The 24,725-nt window shown below is 42.6% G+C and overlaps 1 protein-coding gene across 3 annotated transcripts in view; it reads right to left on the bottom strand.

Moving 5' to 3' along the window:
• Positions 1–24,725, bottom strand: part of LOC119973653 (toxin MIT1-like) — a 74,960-nt gene that overhangs the window by 21,480 nt on the left and 28,755 nt on the right. Inside the window, exons 1-2 of one of the 3 annotated variants that reach the window (XM_038812038.1) lie at positions 17,050–17,139; positions 2,324–2,449 (exon numbers count right to left, since the gene is read on the bottom strand). In XM_038812038.1, coding sequence (XP_038667966.1) covers positions 2,324–2,449; positions 17,050–17,109 — 186 coding nt within the window. In that variant the 5' untranslated portion in view covers positions 17,110–17,139. Of the gene's footprint in view, positions 1–2,323; positions 2,450–17,049; positions 17,140–24,725 lie in introns of those variants that run through there. The other 2 variants (XM_038812037.1, XM_038812039.1) reach the window with 2 other exon arrangements.

The raw sequence follows: 24,725 nt of genomic DNA on the forward strand, positions 1-24,725 counted from the left end.
TCTCACAAGAAACACAGCCGTAAATGAGCAGTTAGGGGTAAATTCATCAACCTATGTTTCCAATGGAAACGTATGTTCAAAAGAAGCATGGTCAGAAAAATCAGCACTAAAGAACAGTCATCCTATTTCTGATAGGCACTACCTCGTCTTTGAGCAGGGCTCCCTGATACGAGTGCAGGATGGGATAATTATCCCCAATAGGTAGCACTTATTAGAAGCAGAAATGCATGCCAATTTCTAAACCTATTCCTACATGTTTAGAATGAATATTACTGTTTTTTTTAGTGGAGATTATTTTAAAAAACTGTAGAGATTAAAATATTGCCTTTAATTTGGGCTATCGATCCAGCTAATGACTGAAAAAAATTTACCTAACAAAAATCAACTAGAAGTGTGATAGACATCCCTGAGATTTAAACTTGCTGTCTTCTAATGGTGAAGACTGGAACAGCTTGAGATACTGGCCAGGCCGCTGCCACAATCAATCACCTCTCCTTCCTTTTCTCAGAATATGGTCATTCGTAGTTAATTAACCGGATGAATTTTAGATTTTAATCCCACCAAAGTCACCTAGTGTTCTTTTGATGTGTTATCTCTCGCCTACACAAACCGCAAAACTCCAACAGAAAAGCTCCACTGATACAGCAAGTAATAATCTGTTCAAAGGATGGCTGTCATGGGTAGATGCCACATGGAAAACAAATGAGTGAAATTTTAGAAGAATGGTGCAGGGTGGATTGTAATTGTCACCATTCTGTCAACATAGTGTGGTTGTACTTTGTGCTGCATTAGGCCTTTACCTGAGCTTTCTTTGAAAGCCACACAATCAAATATTATCATGCAGCTGGGGTGACAAGTGTAATTTGATAGAGAGATGACTGTCTCAAATAATGCTAAGATCTGAGTCTTAGGACTCGGGTTCTCTCCTCATTAACATTTCTGTTTTCCTATGAGTCATTAGAACATGGAAGCTTCATAGAGACAAATGCCTGAAGTAAGTGAAACTAACAAAGCACCAAATCAAACAAAAATGTTTCAAAAATCGGTTTAACTTGTTAGAATTTATTTACGTTAGTAAAGTTTCCAACAAATTGCAGATGTACTGGAATATTGCACTCATTTATTTGGAATGGTGCAAAAATCCTACATTTATTCCAGTGCTGTTAAAACAAATTCGAGCTTGCCTCCCACACAATGGCTGTATGATTCACTTAAGATGCTGCGAATTACAAAACAGCTCCCAGCACTTTTCTCCTCGTGTGTGTCACTGTAACCTCTGTATTTAAATTCATGATTGCATTCTAGAAAAAATCTTTCTGAAACAATTTTCTCTCCTTCCCATCTTCCTTTCCCTCTTCTCAGATGTGACTTTTATTGTTTTTTTAGAAGGCAACAATCTTAAAATGGTCCAAACTGAGACAAAATGAATTATGGCCAAATTCAGGCCACTTCATATCCTGTACTAACTACGAAGGGAGAATTCTTTAACGGTGCAGAATTCAAAAATATTCCATGAATGATTTTATGCTACTTGATGTATGAAATATATGTTTGAACTAAGTATCTTATAAAATAATTTTTCACAATTTGATATTTTAAGGTTAATACATCACAGGGAAGAGCTCTATGTATATACTCTGTTCTGCATGCTAACAATGAGTTTACATCCATTGGTTTCTCTTTTTGTTTGTGTCATGAAATTTGCAAGGTAAAAGGATGGAGAGAATTGGAAGCAAATGGCTCAAAACAACCATATCTGAAGTGTTTATATTATTAATGATACCTAGCAGACATCCGAGGCATTAATCACTGAGTCAGAAGAGGATTGGGAGAAAACGTGAGGGCACAGAGTGTGACAGATATTGTTAAATTCGCATGAAGTATGTGCTACATGCAAGATTTTTAATAGCATGAAATTGTGCTTTTCTTTTTTAGCCTTAAAATAACAGAAGTAAAGCATTCCTGATATTTCTGTAGCTTTATTGCTGTAATAATAATGTTTTGTTCAGCAACATTTTGTGATTTCCGTGTACTCTGAGGGTTAAAATGATTGCAAATATTTGCATATTTTAAATAAAAATGTACATTCTTAACTGTTTTAATTTGTACTTTTACTGATATTTAAAATCAACATTTTGTAATCTGCTCTACATAAATTGATGTATTTACAGTTAAATATAGAGACACAAAATGTAGATAAATTAAGGAAAAATGCCATGATAATGGCAGATATTAAGAAATTTCACGGATAAATATACACCTTCATGCATTACTGCTTTAACCTGCCAACTCTCATCTGACATAAAAAAATTAAAATGCTAACTTCGTAACTCAGAGGATGGCATTCGTCCCCTTCATTGCCCATTGGTGTGCATATTCGTAGACTCCTAAGCCACAGAGTGACAGCACAGCACGTGCCTCCTCCACATTGTAGGTCTCTGTCGCAAGCCTGGATGCAAATACATAAAATAATTTTTCACGATTTAATATTTTAAGGTTTAATACATCACAAGGAAGAGTACTGGAATAATAGCAGTGAAAATCTTATCTGCGTCTAAATCTGTACATCTGTTGGATTGCACAACAGCAAACTAATACCAATATCATCAAAAATGCTGAAGTATTCTAACAGCATGTTTGACAGTTTGAACAACGTCTAATAGTACTTAAGTATTTTGAAGAAAAAGTTGATTAAAGACTTTTATCACAAACCACGCTGATAGTATCTGCGACGGTATCCCAACTTGGAACACCAGTTCTTGTGGGCATATAGTTTTGTGTTTGGAATGGTCTGAGGACTCAACTTAAACCCTATTGAGAATAAGCAGTCCCCTTGTCCTGTAACAATTATTAAAGACTATTCATTAAATTAAAGAAAAGGCAAATACACAAAAACTGGACTATACTACGCTAAGATAACTAAGTAGATGACTTACTAAACACACACACACAGTTTATGTAGAATGGGCCCATTGTTCCAAAATATTTCTATGATCCCCAAACTCCTTAATTCTTTCCTGTTTCCCCAAACAACTTATAAGTTACAACCACCTTATAGGTACCACACAATACAGGGATGATAATCGAGTTCTGGAAATGTCTTATCCATGTCCAGTAAAGATATTTATCTCCCTTTATGATGGTGTCCTGCACCACCTTGGCTCAAGAATTAGAGGCTGTTAGAGATAAAACTTGGCCTCCAGGCTGCTAGCTGGAAACTAGCTTGTCTGCTTCTCAGGTTAGTATGTGTCAACCGGCCTCCCTTGCTTCTGACACTCCTGGCAATTATTCCTTTGTTCCACACAGTGATGCTGCCTTCTGTGTATTTGGCTGTCTTCCCCTCTCAAATTCCTTGATTATAGACATTAGCATGTGTACACTTAATTGATCTCCCAATTGTCTAGCTGATCTGTTTCTATCAATAGGGAAGTCACCTCTGATCCTATCTGCTAGTCTTGTTACTGGGAAAGACGCATCCCACCCTGCCTTTTGGAGGCTAACTACTGCTGTTGCTAGGCAGATTTCTGCCTGTTACTGGGCACATTACATCCTATTATGTCTTGTTAAATTTGTGGTACTGTTGGTACTCGGCAAATCTAGGACACAACCCCTTTTTTAATTTGAAAGCTATTTCATTTCTTAACCCTTTTATTATTAGTTCCACCTTGGAAAACACTAGAACATTCACGAGCATTCACTAACAGAGAAGACACCCCAGAAAATTTCACACTGTTCCCAAAAGTCTCATTTATACTTAGGATAAACCGTTTTCTCTCCTGTCCGCATGAAATATTTTAAAGTTAAATGGTTGCAATAGAAAACTTCATCAGAACAGGTGTTCCCATCTCAAAATTTCTCAAATGTTTCAAAGGGTTGTGGTCCAGATATATGATTGTCTTTGCTGGGTTGCTGGCAACATAAACCTCAAAATGTGGTAACACCCATAAGAGGCTTAGCGTTTCTTTCTCGATGATTGAATACTTCTGCTGGTGCTGATTTAATTTCCTTGAGAAATATCTCATCGTCTTCTCATGGCCAAGTTTGTCTTCTTGCAATAACATGATCTTACACCAAAGTCGTTAGTATCCATTGCCAGTTTAATTTGCTTGTCGTAATTGGATGCTGCTAACACTGGCTTTGCAGTCAACATGGTTTTTAAATGATGGAATGCCATTTGGCAGTCCTCCCAACTCTGGCCAATGTAAACGGCACAGTGACTTAATCCTCGAATCTTGGTGAGTCTCTGAAAAGTTGTGGGGGCATTCTTCATTCCAATTCGCATAACTTTGAATTGATAAAGTCCTTGGGACATCATAAAAGTGGAGATCTCCTTTTCCCTCTCAAAGGTACTTGCCCATTAGCGAGTCTATTTTGGTAATGAATTTCGACCGTCCAAAGCTCTTAATGTAGGCTTCCAGACATGGAATTGGAAAGAAATTCCTCTTGTTATGGTATTCACCCTCCTGTAGTCCATATAGTCTCTGGGTTCCATCTGGTATGGGCATCATGATGGTAGTGGAACCCCAATCACTAGAACTCAATTCAATAATATTCTCCTGGAGCATATATTCCATTTCCTTCTGTACCTGCGATAACTCAGCCGGGCTTAACCTATGTGGATGTTGTTTGATTGGAATGGTGTCTCCCACATCTGCATCATGCATCACTAACCCCATTCTATCAAGCGTATTCTTGTAAGTGCATTCATAGGACTGCAATAATTCTGCCAGTTTGCTCTGGCTCTTATCTGGGAGATGGCTTAACCACTGGTTTCAATTTCCAGTACTTCCTCATTGTCCAAATGAATTATAGGGAAGCCGCTGTTAGAATTGGACCCCTCGTCTTCCCCCTGCTTCATTACGAAGAAGGCGTCATGCTTGTTCTCATCTCCTCTAACCCAATACTTCTTTAACACGTTCACATGACACACTCTGTATGATCTGCATCTATCTGAAGTGCGTACCAGATGATTTACCTTGCTCAATTTCCGTTCAGTGTAGTCCGGTCCAATGAATCTAGCATTCAGGGGCTCGCCTGACACAAGTAACGACACAAGCACTGTTATAAAACTCTTGAGTCTGGGCTTTTTATCAGCCCTTGCTTTCACTCTCTGCTGGGCTATATTTAAGTGTTTAATGTTTAGTCACTCTGCTGCAATTCAATCAAGCTCTCTGAATTGAACACATTTGTCTCATTCTCTGTGGCTGTCTGATTCTTATTTAGCTTGCTAAAGATGGTATCAGATAACCTGATATCACTGGTCTCACAACTCCTCTGCCTTTGTCTTATGTGCCTCTTATCAGATCACCACGCAATCTGTAAATACTCCAGGGAGGGGTCTATAATTTCTCCGTGGAAGGATTCTCCAGCGGCTGTTCAACTACAGTAGGTGTCATTTGAGAGTGCCTGTAAGAAATGGGTGTTTATTACTGCAGTGATGTCAGAGAGTGGGTGAAACTAGGCTGTCTGAGTGCTTTACTTTTGTTTTTGAGCAGACGACTATAGAGCGAGTTTTTAGTTTTGTTTTCAGAGAGAAGAGCTGCAGTGAAAGCCAACAGATGTGCATGGATCTCTCTCCAAGTTAAAGAGTGATTTAATTTGGGTGATTTCAAAGGATAACTACTCTTATTAGAGAATTTAAACCTGATCTCTCTGTTAAAAGGGTCTTTTGTCTTCTGGAATTTATTTGGGAATTTGTTTGGGAATTTATTTGGGAATTTATGAAGGATTACTTAGTGTTGTATTCTTTGGGGGTTGTATTTCAAGTGATGGTTGCTAAGATATTCACTGTATGTTTTAAAAAGATTAACTTGAGTTCATAGAATAAACATGTTTTGCTTTAACTAATAGTGTTAGATGTCTGCTGCACCACACCTGTAGAGTGGGACGTGTGCTCCCCATACCACAATCTATTAAAAGTTGTGGGTCAGATGAACTCCATGATACACTTTGGGGTTCTCTAAACACTGGCTGATAACAAATTGGGGGCTTGTCCGGGATAAAAATTGGATTGGCTTAGTGAACTTAAAGGCGGTGAGGGGTGAGCATATTGTGGTTGCTTTTCAGGTGTGGTATTCCAGTTTAAGTGGGGAGTGTGTTGTAGACGATGGCTCTTTTAGAGGCTCTGAAGTTTTTGGGGTTGGAGACGGTCACACTCAGTACCTTATGGACAGCGACTAAAAGCAGACTGTTAGATTTGGCAAAAACATTGCAGTTAACATTACCTGACAAAATGCGAAAAGGTGAGGTAATTATGGCAGTGGCTAAGCATTTAAAGTTGCCTGAGATACAGTTTGACTCATTGGAAATGGCAAAAATTCAGTTACAAATTAAACAAATGGAACATGAGAAGGAATTAAAACAGCTTGATAATGAAAGAGAGGTAAAAGAAAGAGAGAGAGAAGACAAAGAAAGAGAGAGACAGAGAGGACAAAGAAAAGGAGCGAGAAGAAAGGAGATAATAAAGAATAGAACAAAAAGAGAAAGGGAGATACAGAGCAGGGAAAAATGATAAAGAGAGTGTGAACTTCAGAAAATGGCCATGAAACATGACAGTCAGTTACAATTGTCAGACGTAAAGGGAAACCTACAGTTGGTGATAGTGATGAGAATAGTGAGAAAGAGCGTCATAGTCGAAGGCTTGGTGGAAATCTATTTAAATCTGTCCAAGCATTGCCAAGGTTTGATGAAAAGGAGGTTGAAGACTTTTTCATTTCATTTGAGAAGGTAGCTAAACAAATGAAATGGCCACAGGACATGTGGGTATTACGGATTAAAACAAAGCTGGTAGTGAGGGCGAGTGAAGTGTTTGCATCACTACCAGAGGTATCTGGAACGTATGAGGAGGTGAAAAAATCCATCTTAGGTGCATATGAACTAGTGCCTGAAGCCTACAGACAAAGGTTTAGAAATTTAAGGAAAGAATTTTGTCAAATATACATGGAGTTTGAAAGGATCAAACAGAGTAATTTTGGTAGGTGGATCATGCTTTGAAAATAGACAAAACGTATGAAGCTCTCAGAGAAATTATGCTTTTGGAGGAGTTTAAAAATTAAATTCCTGATGTAGTGAGAACTCATGTGGAAGAGCAGAGGGTTGAAACTGTGAGGTTAGTAGCAGAAATGGCAGGTGATTATGAATTAGTTTGTAAATCAAAGCTTGGTTTCCGACATTAGTTTCAGCCTGTGAGGGATAGAAACTGGGGACATGAGAAATATTCATGTGGTAAAGGTAAAGGTGATCTGATGGGAGATAATAAGGAAAGTGTACCTCAGATTAAAAAAGAAATCCAGGAGGGTGGAAAAGAAATTAAAAGTTTCAAATGTTTTCACTGCAATAAACTAGGCCATGTAAAGTCACAGTGTTGGTGGATGAAGAAAAGCACTGGGAAGGCTGAAGTGGTAAAACAGGATAGGACAGTGGGGTTTGCTAAAGTGGTAAAAAAAGGCCCAAGTGAAGCGAAGGAGGTGCAAAAGATTGTACAGCCTGATCAAGAGGTGATTGATAAGAAGGTGCCAGATCTCTTTAAAGAATTTATTTGTGTGGGTAAAGTTTACACATGTGTATCAGGAGGAGCAGGTAAATAAGTCACAATTTTAAGAGATACGGGAGCTAGTCAATCTTTGATGGCAAGAGATGAGGGGTTATGTAGTTTGGGAAGAATATTGCTAGAAAAGGTGGTAATGTGTGGAATTCAGGGTGAGAGGAGTAGTGTTCCATGATCTAAGGTAAGGTTGGAAAGTCCAGTGAAGAGCGGTGTTGTGGTAGGAGGAGTAATAGAGAAACTATCTTGTCCAGGAACACAGTCCTTTTGAACTAATTTTTGGTCATGAGGTAAGAGGACCACTTAAATTGATCAAGGAAAAATTGGTCAGTGAGAAATCGGAAATTGCATTATTGGATTACATGTCAAACTTTACGGAATGATTAAGTAGAGCAGGTGAATTGAGTTTACCAGCGGAGCTAAACTATAACATATTCTGTGGACTTGTTATTTAAGGCTGCTAACTAATCAATTTTAGAAGTGATTTAACTGTTTATTTATATTGCTGACTTTATATAGCCTTAAACAATGAACACAATGTCCAGAGGTATATTACAATGAAACGCATAGTACTGCAGCGTGGGATCCAGCCAATAGGGGGGGAAAGGGGGGGGGGGTGGCATACTTAGAGGTGGCTGTGTGTGCCCCCAAGAAGTGTAAGTCCACCTCTGCTGCGAAGCCTTCAGTGAGGCGAGGAGGCCAACAGCCGTCGAGGGGAGCAGCAGGGTGACTCTCAAGCTCGAGGCCAGGGCTGAGGAAAGCGTGCAAACAACCAAGGCCAGAAAGCCAGCAGCAGCAGCCAGACAGCCAGTCAGGAGAACACGCGGTCATCAAGGATCGAGGCCTGGCCACACAAGTGAGAGCCAAGCAGAGCAGCAGTTGGGCCAGGCCAGGTCGAAGTAGGCCAAGCAAGTGCCAGCATCATTTCTCAAAGAATCAGGCCAGTGGGAGAAGGAATGGGAGGCTTGATCAGAGCCAGAGGCCAGCCAGTCAGCTAAAAGAGAGGTGGACTGCTGGTGCATTTGGGGTGGGTGAGGGAGTCAGACTTTGGGAGCAACTCCCTGAAGGAGTTACAGCCTTGGCCCACGGCAAGAAACCGCACATCAGGATCACATTTGGTGTTAACTGTAGTGGATCCCACCCATTAGCATCGTACCACTGGATTACGTGTCAAAACCCCGATTCCCACTCCACCAGTGGGGAGGCAGAGCATAGTTGTCGGTCCGGCACCCGGCGCAAGCCTCAATTTTGGCCGGACCCTCAATTCTCCGCCTAATCGCAATCCAGCATTGTGGGCGCGGAGAATCCAAGCCAGTGTCTTTCTCTCTTTGCAGGTTGTAGATCAGGTGTTACCATTTAAGTCCAGAAATGGGATTCAAAGCTGGAACCTCTATCTCAGAGACAGGGGGCTATCCATTGTGCCACAAGACCATCCTTAATTGTGTTATCATACTGAGGAAATATTTTCCTTTAACTTCTTTATTGGTTATTTGGCAAGAAGGCGTTGACTCAGTGATGCAGTGATATGCTAAGAAGATGAGTTTGTGTAACTGTTAAAGTAATTTGGATAAATTGTTAGACAGGAGAAGTAGTCTAAATATTAGGTATCCAATAATTCCTAGATATGGAGGGCTGCTTGATGAGAAATGAAAATGAAGGGATTTAGCATTTCCCTGAGCCCTTCTCAGGTGACGTACCTGATAAGATCTATGGGTATACCAACCACAGTGCTTGTTTGTCATACCTTGCATTAAACAGTTCTCGTAATTACTGGTTTGTTACGATCCCTGTAACTTTTCCAGCTGATGAAAAGAACTTAAAAGTGAGATTGCCCATGTTAAGTCTTTTACTGTAATAAGCCAACTAAAATCAAACTAGATCAAGCATAAATTAACAGGCAACTAATACATCAAATTAAAGAGAAGTTACTTCTGCATCAGCTAACTAACACAACAAATATATGTCTTACAAAACTATTTTACGCAACGCCTTGCTTCTGGTAGATATGTAGCATTACAGGAACAGCCCCGTAGTCTATCACGGCAATCCAGCAGGCTCGCTTCTCCCTGCCAAAGCAGATTTGAACTTTGTATGCTTTGAAAATTGTCCCAATCTGCCTAATTTTCCCAGATGCAATCATCAGTAGAAAGGCACACCTCAACTACTCTAAATTCCTTAAATCTCCAAGAGCCTTGTCTATTCTGCTCCCTCTTTATCATAGAAATCTAATTCTCACAAACACAAAAGGGCAGATGGTGGCATAGTGGTATTGTCGCTTAACAAGTAATCCAGTAAACCAGGATAATTCTCTGGGGACTTGGGTATAAATCTCACCGCAGCAGATAGTGGAATTTTAAAAACTCAATAAAATATCTGGAACTAAAAGTTTAACGATATTGTCGATTGCCGGAAAAACTATTTGGGTCACTAATGCCCTTTGGGGAAGGATATCTGCTGCCCTTACCTGGTCTGGTCTGGCATGGCCTCCATGTGACTCCAGGCCCACAGCAACATAGTTGACTCTTAAATGGCCTAGCAAGCCACTCAGTTATATTCAGCCACTACAAATCAAACAAAAAAAGGAATGAAACCGGATGGACCACCCAGCATCAAACTTAGGCATGGAAATGAAAATGGCAAACCCTGCCTTGTGGCGCTGCAAATCCCTTCTTACTAAATTGGGAGAGATGTCTCACACACTAGTCAAGCAACAGCCTCACAGAATCATACCTTATAGATAATGTCCCAGGCACTACCACCATTCCTGGGTATGTCCTGCGCAACCAGAGGGACAGACCCAGCAGAGGTAGCGGCACAGTGGTATCCAGCTGGAGGGAGTTGCCCTGGGAAGCCTGAACAAGACTCTGGACCACATGAAGTCCCATGGCACCAAGTCGAACACGGGCAAGGAAACCTCCAGCTGATTACCACATCCCTTCCCCCTCAGCTGATGAATGTTGAACACCACTTGGAGGAAGCACTTGAGGGTGGCAAGAGGGCAGAAAGTACTCTGGTTGGGGGTCTTCAATATCCAGCCGCAAGAATGGCTTACTACAGTACCACCACAGACAGACCCCATAGTGCATAAAAGCAATGCCTACATCCCATAAATTATTTTTTTTAAATCCTGCTTGTTTGTTAACACAAAATAATTCACCTATTTATTTGTCTCCCCTCTCTTAAAACAACAGCACTCCCATTTCTGTGAGATACTGAGTAAAGGTATTAAAACTGGCACCCAATATTTTAATGTGTTTCAGCTTGAGTTTCTCTCCCCATGGCAACAAGATGACATGGGCTTGGCTCTGAGCGGAGGTGTTTATCCAGAATTCACCATCCCTCCTTTTCACCTTATATATTCACCTTAAGTTAAAGGGTAAATTTTAAAACATAAGCATCCTACAAAGTCCTGTCTTCATGACAAATTGCATTGTTTTCTCGTAATTAATCTACTCATTGTTCAATGGTCACATTCTAATCATTAGTTGTTGAAGGTGGATATCATCACATGTCAATTAAGAAGCAATGATACTAAATTATGAACCAGACCATGAAAATAAATCATTTCCACATATATTATATAGATTCAGACACCCTGGGGTGATTGCAACCTGCTTTTAAACTTCAGATGATGGTTATAAATCATTTAAAAGCTGCCAAGCTGCATATACCATTGCTAGTTTGTAATCATTTATAGATAAGCATTATTGCAGCAGTTACAACACCATTTATTTTATTTTACTTTTTATTTTTGTCAGCCATGATTAATTGGTAGCACGCTTACCAGGGTTCTGGGTTCACGTCCGACTCAAGGGCTTGAGCACAAAAAAACATCAGCGCGTTACTAAGGGAACAAGGCGCTGTCAGAGATGACGTATTTTGAGTAAGTTAAACCGAGGCCCATCTATCAGCTCAGGTGGATGTAAATGATCCCATGGCACTGTTTCAACAAAGAGCAAGAGAATGATCCCCAGTGTCCTGGCCAATATTTTTCCCTCAGTCAACATCACAAAAAACTAATTATCTGGTCATTATCACATTGCTGTTTGTGAGAGTTTGCTGAGTGCAAATTAGATACTGTGTTTCCTACACGACCTAACTATGCTTCAAGAAGTACTTCATTAACTGCAAAGCACTTTGAGATGTCCTGTGGTCATGAAAAGCACTGTATAAATGCAAGTCTTTCTTTTATTTAATATAGTCATACAGGAGTGAGAGGACATCAGAAATGGGTCCTTGGAGGGAAAGGAGATCCTCTTCTGCCCTGTCTAATGACATGCTTTTGCACTTGAGGCAGAAATAGACCACAGCTATAATGAGATTCATGCAATGATAAGGGCCACTGTACAGCATACAACTGGCATTTTGTAGCATTACTTTAGATGCATCTATAAATCAGGGGTGTTTAACTGTATACCAGATTTTTCAAGACCTCAGCACACTATAAACATCTGTATAGTCAGAAGACCCAATGTGACAGGCATTCATACAATAGACAAAGTAAGTGTTTGAGTCAGTCATTTGAAGAAACCCTCTGTCCATGAACATAAAAGCAGCAAATGGAACCCTCTCCTCTCCTGTATCACAATTGCTATCAATGCTATTCATCTACTTTTCTGGCACCTTTCGACAATGTTCAAATACACTGTAACCAGTTTATTACTCCAAACTGCATTGTAAGTCCAAATGTTTTTTTTTCACCCTGTTGCTTTTCTTCATTGGTAATGTTTCATGTGCAACTTCTAATATTATTTGTTTTTAGGTGAGAATAAGTGTGGTGCCTAACTGTTGGGCCTCAGTGCTCCATGCCTCGTCTATCGGTTTCCAAGATAGCCCCACAACTGTTTCTGCCAAATTATTTGCTGGATTGGGTGACTGGTTTGCTTTCGTGGGCCCATGTATTGCTACATGCTGAGAAGATTAGATCTGCTAGATGTGATACTGCCACAATAGGTCGCACCATTCTCCATGCCTACTTAAGCCATGACCTTGCTGCGAGGCACACCTTCAATGTGTTCACTGGCATACATGGGAGATGACCTGTGGGTATTAATTAGGTTTGTGAATACTGCCTAGCAGTATGCTGAATAAAAAAAAAACAATTGCACATCACAGCAGACAATATTTATCAGTGACTGCTTGCCTGCAAGTTTTTTTTAAGATAGCAATGCTTTTAAATTTTGCTGAGGTTAGGTTATTGAAATGGACACAAAGTACTGGCCTTGAGGTTGGAACAGACGATCTTGGCTTAAACCCATCAATGTTAACTCAAAAAATGCCTGTTCCAAAACACATTTTTACATCACAGTTATGTACAAGTTGCAAAATGTATAGTATGCAGAATATGCTCATGTGCATATATGTTTAAATGGTCTTTTACTCTTTGGTCCTCAGTCATAAGCCTTGTGCAACCATTTTGTGACTATAATTCCCAGCATCTTAATCTATGGTCCTTCACTTGTCACAGCATCTATGGAGCTGTCAATTTGCTCAATCACTTGGTCAGCTCCATGACTAATGCCATTTGCTGTATTTTGCCCCACTCACCCCACCTGATGTGATGACATCTCTGCTCCTTCAAATCCAAGGGGGTTTCAACATATTAGTTGGACCACGTTTAGCACATCTCTGCCAAAACTGATAACTACTTCAGAATTATCCAGAAAAGCAGAGGTCACCCTGGGCTTCTTTTCTCCACTACCACTTGCCTCCTGAAATTCCTCACTCCCTCTACCTGCAGTCTCAGCTGGTACAGCAAATGCAAGGAGCTCCAGGTCATAAAGATTGGGAACATTGTAGCCACCTGGGGTGCCACATCCCGATTTCAAAATGGACACTTGCAGAGAATGAAGGGAAAAATTGGACAATGCTAAGGAAGCAAGCAAGTGCAAGGTTTGTCTGTGGATTGGAGTTTGCAGCTCCCAGACAAGACCGATACTACCAGCCATTAGCATACTAATGAGCTATGTCCAGGGACAAAAGAGAAACATTTAAACAAACGATACCAGAGCAGACTCCCTCGCACCAGTGGAGACTAAAACAAAGGCAGCCCAGCGATCAGGCAGCCACCCCTTTATTTGAGAAAATCAATACAGATGATTAGGATATGGTCCAATTAATTGGGGCCAGGTTCAAGGCCCGCCCAAAACAGCGCGAAGCCTCTTTGGGGGTATAAACAGGAGCCCCCAAAACAGATCGCTCTTCTTCTTCTTCATCTTGGCCTTGGCTCTCAGCGACGAGGGACCCGCCAAGCACCAGACAAGTAAGTCCAAAGTCAACGCACACTACGAGATAGGCGCTCCTAGCTACTATTCCATAAAAGTTAGATGCCAGCAGCCTCAGAACCAGACAACGGCAGTTGTCCCTCTAACTGAGTGGGCACCCGAAGCTAAGTATAGGCATTTAGTATTAGTGATAGTTTAGTGAGTAGAGTTTGTCATGAATATATTTGACTGTGTGTAAATAAATGTGCATTGATTTCAAACTTACTAACTGGTGTATTGAGTCTTTGATCAGTATTCAGTTTTGAACCTTGTGGCGGTATCGAAAGGATACCTGGCGACTCTTGAGCAAACATAATTAAAACAGAGCAAATTAAGGAGAGAGCATAACGAGCAACAATATCCATTCAGATGTCTCTGCTGTTTCACCCCTTCTCTTGTCCACCAAGTCAAATATTTGTTGAGGTTATCTGAACTCCCATGTCTCTCTTTAGTTTGCAAAGGTTCTCCCTATTGTTTCCCTGTTCATCCCCTTATTTCCCCTTTCTTTTATTTTTGCTGTTATTATTTTGATCCATGGATGACTATCAGATGTGTTTTTTTAAGGTAAGAAGCCTGTATCATTAAATCAAGCAGGAAGAGTCCGGAAGGCTATGCTTGTTTAAACAGAAGGTGCAGACTGGCTGGCATCAGTAACCGAGAAATGAGTTGGAACTTGGTTTGATTGATTTGGCTGGTGGTCAATGAATTGACCCAAAATGCTGTACTCTGCTCAGTAACAGGTGTTGATTGAATCCTATTCCACTGGAATATTTATCAGAGTTCCAAGGTTTGACTTTGGCTTTGGTTTTGACCCTGGCAGCCTGGGAAGGTCCTCCTATCCTTTCCCCTCCATTTTTCTCCAGAAAAGCTGTATTTCAAAACTGGCGAAGGGAAGGCCTGGATGAATCTATGTACAGGACTTTGTGAAAACAAAGTCCAGAACCGATCAACTCTCTCTCCAGGAATACAGAGGCCTGAAGACAAACCAGCAACAGAAAGCATTGTTTGATGTGGAATAAGGGGCGGGATTCTCCCACAATCGGCGAATTGGCTCGACGCCAGCGCCAAGAACGGAGCGAACCGGCATCGGGCCAACCAGAAGTTGTGGAATCCTCCACACTTCCGGGGGCTAGGCTGGCACTGGAGGGGTTGACGCAGCTCCAACCGGTGCTGAAGGGCCAGCGCGAGTTAGTGCATGCACAGAACTGCCAGCGTGGTTCTGCACATGCACAGACCGGACAGCATATTCTTGCGCATGCGCAGGGGGTGTCTTCTCCGCGCCAGCCATGGCAGAGCCCTACAGAGGCCAGTGCAAAAGGAAGAGGTGCCCCCAAGGCACAGGCCCGCCCGCAGATTGGTGGGCCCCAATTGCGGACCAAGCCACTGATGGGGCCCCCCGGGGCCGGATCACCCCCCCCCCCAAGGACCGCACCATCTGACCTACCAGCCAGGTCCCGCCATGTGGGACCATGTCCATTTCACGCCAGCAGAACTGGCCAAAAACCGACGGCCGCTTGGTCCATCGGGGCCCGGAGAATTGCCGGGGGGGGGGGGGGGGCGCTGCCAACGGCTTCCGACCGGCGCGGCGTGATCCCCACCCCCGCCCGAAAACCAACGCTGGAGAATACGGCAGCCGGCGTCGGAGCAGTGGGATTCACGCCGCCCCCTGAGGATTCTCCGACCCAGTGGGGGGGGGGGGGGGGGGGCTCGGAGAATCCCGCCGAAGGTGTCTCTCCAGGAAAAGCTGTGAGTAATGCCTTTTTAAACTACAGAGCACCTGAATGAATGAATCTACAAAGAAGATCATTACAGGTTGCAAACCAAAGACTTCAATCTGCAAGATTGCTATGAAGAAAGTGTGCTAAAGAACCATGACCTGAAACAAAGACTCTTTTTTCCTCTACTTATGATTTTTACTCTCTTCCACCCGTGTTTGTTTGTCAGACGTGTGTGTGTGTATATAGAGGGTGGGGGCAGGTTAAAGTTGGTATTAGGTATTAGCTTGTCGTTAAGCAGTTGTATTTACCGCATAGGGCTGGTTTAGCTCAGTGGGCTAGACAGCTGGTTTGTGATGCAGATCAAGGCCAGCAGCACGGGTTCAATTCCCATACCAGCTGGGAATTCTGAATTCTCCCTCTGTGTATCCAAACAGGCGCTGGAATGTGGCGACTAGGAGCTTTTCACAGTAACTTCATACTTGTGACAATAAAAGATTATCATTATTATATTTGATGATAGTTCTTGTTATGAATGTACAGTAATCGTGTTTATATTTGCAAACCTGGTGACTGTGATTATTGGGCAGCTAAGGGCCAAAAACATTGCCAAGTATAAGAATTATCGGTTAATTCACTTGTCTTGTGATTCCGGGACACGCGGGGCTGGAATTAACCATGCACTATCCCAAGGTGTCATAACACGTTTGACTTCTATCTTTCCCCAAGCACTCTCTGAACTTCCCTCATTCATGAGAAGCATATCCTAAAAGAGGGTGGGGAGAGGTCGGAGGAAGAGAAATTGAGAAATCTGAAGAGAAAAGTCAATGCAATAGGGCAGTGCAGTGATTGAGTTAAATGCAAGCAATTTATAGTGCATGAGCAAACAGGTTCATGCGAAGAAGAATGGTAAAAATAAAATTAGAAACTCTTTATCTGAATGCATGAATAATTTGGAACAAGATAGATAAACTAACAATAAAGTGAGGCCAAGTAGGTTTAATATAATTGCCATCATAGAGACATGGGGCTAGATTTTCATCCTCGGGATATTTCCCCGTCTGGAAAACCCACCCTGGGTAAAAGGTGACCCAAATTGCTCAAAGGTTTTGCTCCATTGTTTTTATTAAGATGCTCTAGTCTTCCCCCATTCACAATCCCCCCACATCATATGGCCATCCAAGCTGCCTTGTGTCAACTCAAATCTCATTACGCATGTTTAGCTGACAGTCCAGATACTTTACCGAAACAAGTGCACAGAAGGGAATTAGTGCTTGATTGACAACTCAAGTCTTTTTTCCTTAAATGTATTTTGTCATTTGCTCAACCCCACAATACAAGAAAGGAGGGAGAGAGAAAAGAGGGAGCTATTGGCCGATTAGCCTGATGTCAGTCATCAGCAAATGCTGGAATCTTAGCAATGCATTTAGGAAATAGTATGTTCAGACAAAGTTAACTGTTACAATCCAACAGAGGGCGGTCGTGAGAAGTGACTGAGGACGATTCTGGGAGAAGTCGGCTCACTCACCACAACTGAGAAGGGAATCGCGGAGGACCCAGTGTCAAAGAATGGTAAAGCCCCAAACATTACATTGCTGTACCGATTCCATCCTTCACTCCTCATCAAAGCAAACAGGGAGAGAGAGCCTGTCACATGATTGTGGTTTAGAAACAGCAGAACCTCAGCAGTGTGCATCATTTTGATCAGTAAATATGATAGGATCTCTGGGAAAGCTTGTGATGTGTGTGGCACGCAAAATGTGGGAGCTGTTGGATCCACAAGACATCCGTGACAGTCATATCTGCAAGAAGTGCCAGAGGGTAGCAGTCCCTGAACAACATGTAGCTGATTTGGATAACCACTCTTCACTACGCACCATAGAAAAAGGAGAGATGTTTCTGGAACAATTGTACCAAAGGGTGGTCACTCCACATTGTGATAGGCAGGCAAGGAGGCGTGTAGGGCTGGCAGGAGAGTGGGTGACCACTTATCAAAAGGAAAAGAGACAGCAGGTCCAGGAAGCCCAAGACTCCTTGGAGCTGTCTAACAGGTGTGAACTTTTACATGCCTATGAAATAAGTAACACGACAGAGTCAGGCGTAGATGACTCGAGGGAAAACCATGGTATCATGGTGCCTAAGGCTACTCTGGGAAAAGAGAGGGAGGCTGGTAGGCAGATTAGAAAGGTGGTAGTAGCGGGTGACTCAATAGTTTGAGGGACAGGCAGTCTAGTTTGCAGCCAAGATTATGAGTCCCGTATGGTCTGCTGCCTTCCGGATGCAAGGGTTCGGGACGTAATGGGTTGGCCGGACAAACCTGTGGAAAGGGAAGGTGAACAGCGAGAGGTTGTCATTCATGTGGAAACTAACAGCATAAGGAGGGACAGTTTCGAGGTCTTGCAGGACCAGTTTCAGGAGTTAGGGAGTAACTTGAAACGTACAACCTCCAGGCTAGTAATCTCAGAAATACTACCTGTGCCACAAGCATCACAATTTAGACAAAGGCAGATCAGGGAGATAAATGCATGGCTTGAGGGATGGTGTAGAAGGGAGGGATTTAGATTTTTAGGTCATTGGGGTCAGTTTTGGGAAAGGAGAAAGCTGTTCAGAAGAGATGGGCTTCATCTCTTCACCTGGCGGAGAGAGTAAATAGTGTAATGGGGTGGAATTAAATTTATACGGCAGGGGAGTGGGTTGACTAATGGGCTTAGTTTTAGAAGTATCAGTGAAGGCAAAAGCGAGACAATGGGGAATAGGGAAAAGGAAGTGAGGGAAAGCTTGAGTGTTGACAGTGAGCAAAGAAATGGTCACCTCCCAAACGGCAGGAAAGAGATAAGAACAGGGTTAAATTGTATGTATGTAAATGCACGAAATGTAGTGAACAAAATTGGGGAACTGGAGAAATTTCTCTCGGGGCATATGACATAGTAGCATTGACAAAAATGGACTCAAGCCAGAACAGGACTGGATACTTAACATCTCGGGTTATGAGGTTTTTAGTAGAAACAGGGTGGGTAAAAAAGGAGGTGCCGCCATCTTGGTCAAAGATAGTATCATAGCTCTTGAATGAGATGCAGTTCCTGAACTAGAATCTATATGGTTGGAGGTGAGAAACAGGGAGGGAGCGGTGACCTTGTTTGGTATTTACTATAGACCTCCAAATAATGGGCAGGAAGTGGAAGAGACCATTAGCAGGCAGGTTATGGAAACCTGCAGGGCAAGTGTGATATTTGGGGGTTTCGATTACTCTAAGGTAGACTGGGAAATGGGTAGAGTGTGATGCATGGAAGGAGAGAAATTCCTTCAGTGTGTGCAGGAGAACTTTCTTGAACAGACATGAATAGAGTACAAGCTAGGTACGTACCCATGAGAAATAAATATGGAGTATCCAAAGCTACAATATCCTGGAAACTAAGGATATTGATGATAAGATAAAGAAGAAAAAACAAGCATATGATAATAATAGCAATTGAAATCAGGAAAAGTATCTCAAATAGAGGAGTGAGGCTATGGCTGGAATAAGGGAGGCTAAAAGGAAGCATGAGGAAAGGATGTCAGGCTGCGCTAAAACAAATATAAAAATGTTCTTCAAACGTTTTAATGGTAAAAGATTAGTGAAGGATAGAGTGGGGCCCATAAGGGACAAGCAGGGTAAACTGCTCACTGAAGTAGAGGGTATGGCAGTGGGACTAAATGAGTATTTGCTTCAATCTTCCCCAAATTAGAAGATGGTGACAATGGCCAGGTGAAAATGTGGGTGTTGAACAACTGAGCAGTATAGTGATAGAAAACAAAAAGTTGTTGAAAAGGCTGGCAGCACTAGGTAGAGAAGTCACCAGGCCTGGATGGGATGCATCCTCGTTTGCTGAGAGAGGTAAGGGAGCACATTGCGGAGCTGTTGACAGCACTTTTACAGGCCTCTCTGAACACAGGATTAGTCCCAGTGGACTGGAGGATTGCAAAGGTGACGCCATTGTTTAAAAAGGGGCAAAGGATAACCCAGGAAATTACAGACCTGTCAGCTTGACATCAAAGCAGGAAAACAGATGGGAGCCATAATACAGGATGAGATAAATATACACTTTGAGAAAAGTTAATATTAGACAGTCAACATGGCTTTGACAAGGGCAGGTGATGTCTGGCAAATTTAATTGAGTTCTTTGACAAGGTGACACAGGCACTGGATGAAGGTAGTGTCGTGGATATTGTGGGCGCGATTCTCCGCAAATGCGGCGAGTCGTAAAGGCTGCCGTGAAACTGGCCATGTTTCACGGCAGCCTCCTGGGACCCGATTCTCCCGCCCAGGCGGGGCTAGCAGCGGGGCCCCGTGAAGCACGGCATCGCGGGCTTAGCGACCGTCGCTAAGTCCGCGCACCAAACGTCACGCCAGCTGACGCGCACGATGACATCAGCTGCGCATGCGCGGGTTGGACGGCTCCAACCCGCGCATGCGCGGATCATGTAGACGCATCAAACCCGCGCATGCGTGGGCCGTCATGCCCCTCAGCCACCCCGCGGACTGATCCTGCGGGGCGGCGGAAGAACAAATAGTGCGCGGGTATCGGACCCGCTGCCCGTGATCGGTGCCCACCGATCGCAGGCCCATGCCACCCTTTGCACGGCCGTGCCAATCGGTGCCATGGTTGTCCGGGATGGGCACTTTGCTGCCGTTTTCACGAACACTGAAAACAGGTGTGATCGCGGCCGTGGAAACAGCCGTAAACGCCGCGGTATTCGGCCCATCGGCCTGCGGAGAATCGCTGTTCGCCGTAAAAAACGGCGAGCAGCAATTCGTGTCGGGGGCGGCCGGAGGGGGAGGGGGGGGGGGGGGGGGAATAGCGGGAGGCCGTAAAAATTGTCAGGAAGGCCCTCCCGCTATTCTCTGACCCGTCGTAGGCAGCGGAGAATCGCGCCCTGTACCTTTGGACTTTAAGAAAGCATTTGATATGGTGCCACATGGCAGGTTGGTTAGCATATTAAAAATGTTTGGGATTGATATGTCCTTGGCAGAATGGACTAGAGGTTAGCTATGAGATAGGAAGCAGAAGGTGGGTATAGATGGGCATTTCTCAGACTGGAGACGAGTTGAGAGTGGTGTTCCCCAGTGCTCAGTATTGGGACCCTTGCTTTTTCTGATTTATATAAATAATTTAAAAGTGGGTGTTGAGGGCAAAATCTCTAATTTGCAGATGATACTAAGCTAGGGAGAATAGTGAATTGTGTTGATAATGCTGAGTGACTTTAGAGGGACATTGACAAGTTAGCCAAAGAGGCAGACACCTGGGAGATCAATTTCAATGCAGCAAAATATGAGGTAATGCATTTTGGTAGAAGAAATATGAGGATGCAATATATGCTCAATGGTACAGCATTGAGGGGACTACAGGAGCAGAGAGACCTCGGGGTTGAAGTGCATAATTCTCTGAAGGTTGTTAGCCAAGTTGAAACAGTTGTTAAGAAGGCACATCGGAGCCTTGAGTTTATAAATAGAGGCATAGAGTATTATGTTATGGGCCAGAGTTAGAGAACCCCAAAGTGTAGCATGGAGTTCACCTGACCCACAACTTTTAATAGATTGTGGCCTCCTGTTGCTAAGCAATTACTTACTTCTATTTACTTTTAATGTTATAACTTTCTTCAAGCACAATTGAACCACAATTGGAATTGACACCAACCCCCACACATTCAACATGTCGAACATGAATCGAACCAAAGGTTTTACCCTTCCAGGCACATAAACATTAAATTAATCCCACTTACAAATAGACCTTATTTCTAATGTTTACGAACACAAATATAAATTTCTTCAAACTACCTTTGTTTTTCTAACGCAACATGGGTAATGAAAGGAAGATTCTGTTTGACAATTTTATTCGCGTTTTTTAAGTATGTAGCTAGTAGTGTAGATAAAGAGGAGCCAGTAGATGCAAAGACCTGGAGTTTACACTTCTCTGCTGATGAGTCTGAAAGTATGTGGTACATATAATCTAGCAGGTTGCCTTCCCATCACCTCCTTGCCTGCTCCCAACCTGTCTGATATTTTACAGGGAACAAGGAAGGCTTTGGCCCACCCATCAACAGGTCGAATGAGGCTCTTAAGGATCAATTAATGCCCACTCAAGGGCCTTATTGAGCCAAACCAGTGCTTTACCCACAGAATGGGGAGACTCACACAATGGCAGAAACCCCGCCGTTTTAGATAATGGGAAGACCAGCGTTGGTATTCGTAAGGGTGGGGGTGGGGGGCAGAACTTCCATTGTGCAACCCCTGATCCCATCGAAAGCACCCCTTCCCCACAAAGGTCATATCTCCACTCTGGCCTCTTGAAACCCAATTGGATTAACTGACAGCTTTCTAAGGCGGGACCTCCTCCGGAGGTGGGGGTGGAACTCTCACCTTAAAGCAACTAAACTGGTCCCAATGTTAAATTATTATGGGAAGTCATTGGGATTGTGAATGGACTCACCACTGACATTTTAGCCAGGCATGTGCCAAGTAAAATTCAGTCCTGGATTTCCAAAATGCACTCAACAAGGTGCCACACAGAACATTAATATACAAGATAAGGACTCATGGGGCAGATGCTGAGAGGTTGTTCCCCCTTGTGGAAGAGCCCAGGACCAGAGGGCATACTCTCAGAGTAAGGGGTTGCCCACTTAAGACAGAGATGAGATGGCATTTTTTCTTTCAGAGGATAGTGAATCTGGAATCTTTACCACAGAAAGCTGTAGAGGTTGGGTCGTTAAGTATGCTCAAGGCTGTGATAGACAAATTTTTAATCAGGGAGGGAATCAAGGATAATGGGGTTAAGGTGGGAAATTGGAGTTGAGGGTTATCATATCAGATCAGTCATGAACTCATTCAATGCTAGAGCAGACTGACCCACTTCAGCTCCTGCATCTTAGAGTCTTATGGAATTGTGGGTAATATATTAGTGTTCCAACCCTCACAAAGACCACGGGGAAGCGATGATAGGTTACCCCATGGCTTTGCCGAACATGATTTCTCCTGTTGAGTGGGCGGAGGCCTGCCCAAAATGGGGCTTAAAAAGATTTTAGCTGGATGGCTGCAATAGTGTTTAATTTCATTCCAATTGAGAGTCAGAATTAGTTTGTAGCTGAACATGGTGTGGGGTAAAATAAAACAAAATCAAAATACTGCGAATATTCAGCAGGTCTGGCAGCATCTGTGAAGAGAGAAACAGAGGGAATGTTTTGAATAGAATATGGCTCTCCTTCGGTGGCATTTCTGAATTTCTGTAACTTTTGTGCATTTATCAGTCACGAATAATTGAGTCTTGAATCTTTCTCTTGCCTTGTCAATGAGTCTGCACGTGGCTTTTATAGCTTTGAAAGGAATAGCAACCAGTATTATTCTGGTGTGTTATTCTGGTGTTTTTACGGCTATCATATGCTGCAGCGATAATGCAGACTCAACAGATTGTTTAACTGATTATTGGTAATGCAACTGGACAAGATATTAAAATTAAAGTCTGCAATTTTCATTATTTCTGCAAATCTCTGCATTGTTGTTCACAAATCAAAACTTGCTTGATCTGATTCAGTTGACTTTAAAATGAATACTCCTTCGGTGAAAGGCCCATCCAAACATTACCCCACCCTTTAGCTTCACAAATGCTCAGAAACAGTGATTTCATTTTTTACTTCTGATCAAGTACCTAAGCTCAGTTGTTTGTTCTTTTACTTAAAATGGGAGATGCCTAATAATTTTCTCGATGAAAACTACTTAATAAAAAGAAAGCTGTTGTATGCACTGGATCTCAACAGGATAATAATTACTCAGCTGTCAAGCAGAAAGTTAATTAGGTGTTTTACATATTGCTGTTGTCTGGCTTTTCCTTTGAACCGATGCATTGTTTTGAATTGAGGGTTTTAATTCTCTGACAATTATATAGGTAGCTTAAGGAATGACTTAACTCCTAGCTCAGAGTTCAGTGAATGAGGTTGCAGACTAGTTATTGTTTGTCTGTTCATTGTTGCTTTTGGATCAGTGTGTGGGCTCAGATATTGTGGTGTGATCCACAGAATCCCGACAGTACAGAAAGAGGCCTTTCGACCCATCGAGTCTGCACTGACTCCCTGCCTTATCCTCGCAACCTTGCACATTCAACACGTCTAATCTGCCTAACCTGCACGTTTTTGGACACTAAGGGGCAATTTAGAATGGCCAATCCACCTAACGTGCACATTTTTGGACTGTGGGAAAAAAACGGAGCACCCAGAGGAAACCCACGCAGATACAGGGAGAATGTACAAGTTCCACACAGTCACCCAAGGCCGAAATCGAACCCGGGTCCCTGGCGCTGTGGGACAGCAGTGGTAACCATTGTGTCACTGTTGCGTCATTTTCTCTTTTATATATCAGAACCAGATTTGCATCTCTATTTCTTCAACAATTTTTCACCGGGATTAATGGAAAGGTGACAATTTCTTGACTTGCTGATGTTTCCCACTTACTGTCAGATCACTTTTCCTTAAATTGAGAGTATTTCCTCTTCTTATTCATCCTGTTTTCGCTACAGACTACTTATTTTCATAATTCCTATCTATTTATTTGAAGATTAGAGACACATCTCCAAAAACCTTTAATATTGCAGCAAACTGATCTATTTTGGTACCCATCACATATTTCTTTCCTGCAGTGGTTCTCAAATATATTGTTGAATCTTGATTTGGTTTGCCAAATTCACTGCTGAGAATCCATCTGGGCTTGATAAATCTCAGCCAGGATGTTTATTTATATTTGCAATTGAGTGGTCTTGTTTTTTTCAAGTATCCTCAAGATCTAATAGTGAGTATATGGTTCATTCCTATATGTTGCGAGTAAAGAGTTTTTATTCATCCCTTTCGGACATTTTACCTTTCTCTCCACTATGAACTTCTGCAACCTGCTTGAGTCACCCTCAATTACGACGCGAGAACGAGGTCGGTAATCGAAAGGCTTTAATCTACAGAGAACTGAACAGCAACCGAGAGAAGAGTGCTCACCACATGGAGCCTTATCCTATGTACCGTTTCCTGGGGGCGTAGCCAGAGGCGGAGTCCCCCAGGGTTCCAAGCATCTTAAAGAGGGAAGGTATTAAAGGCCAGGTACCGTTTACAGCAGTTAATAATACTGTTCATCACATTCACCCCGCTTTAAAAAAAAAACACATAGTCCATCGGGGGTGAAGTGGAGTTATA

This window comes from Scyliorhinus canicula, chromosome 11 (genome assembly GCF_902713615.1).
Source record: "Scyliorhinus canicula chromosome 11, sScyCan1.1, whole genome shotgun sequence".
NCBI classification, from domain to species: Eukaryota; Metazoa; Chordata; class Chondrichthyes; order Carcharhiniformes; family Scyliorhinidae; genus Scyliorhinus; species Scyliorhinus canicula.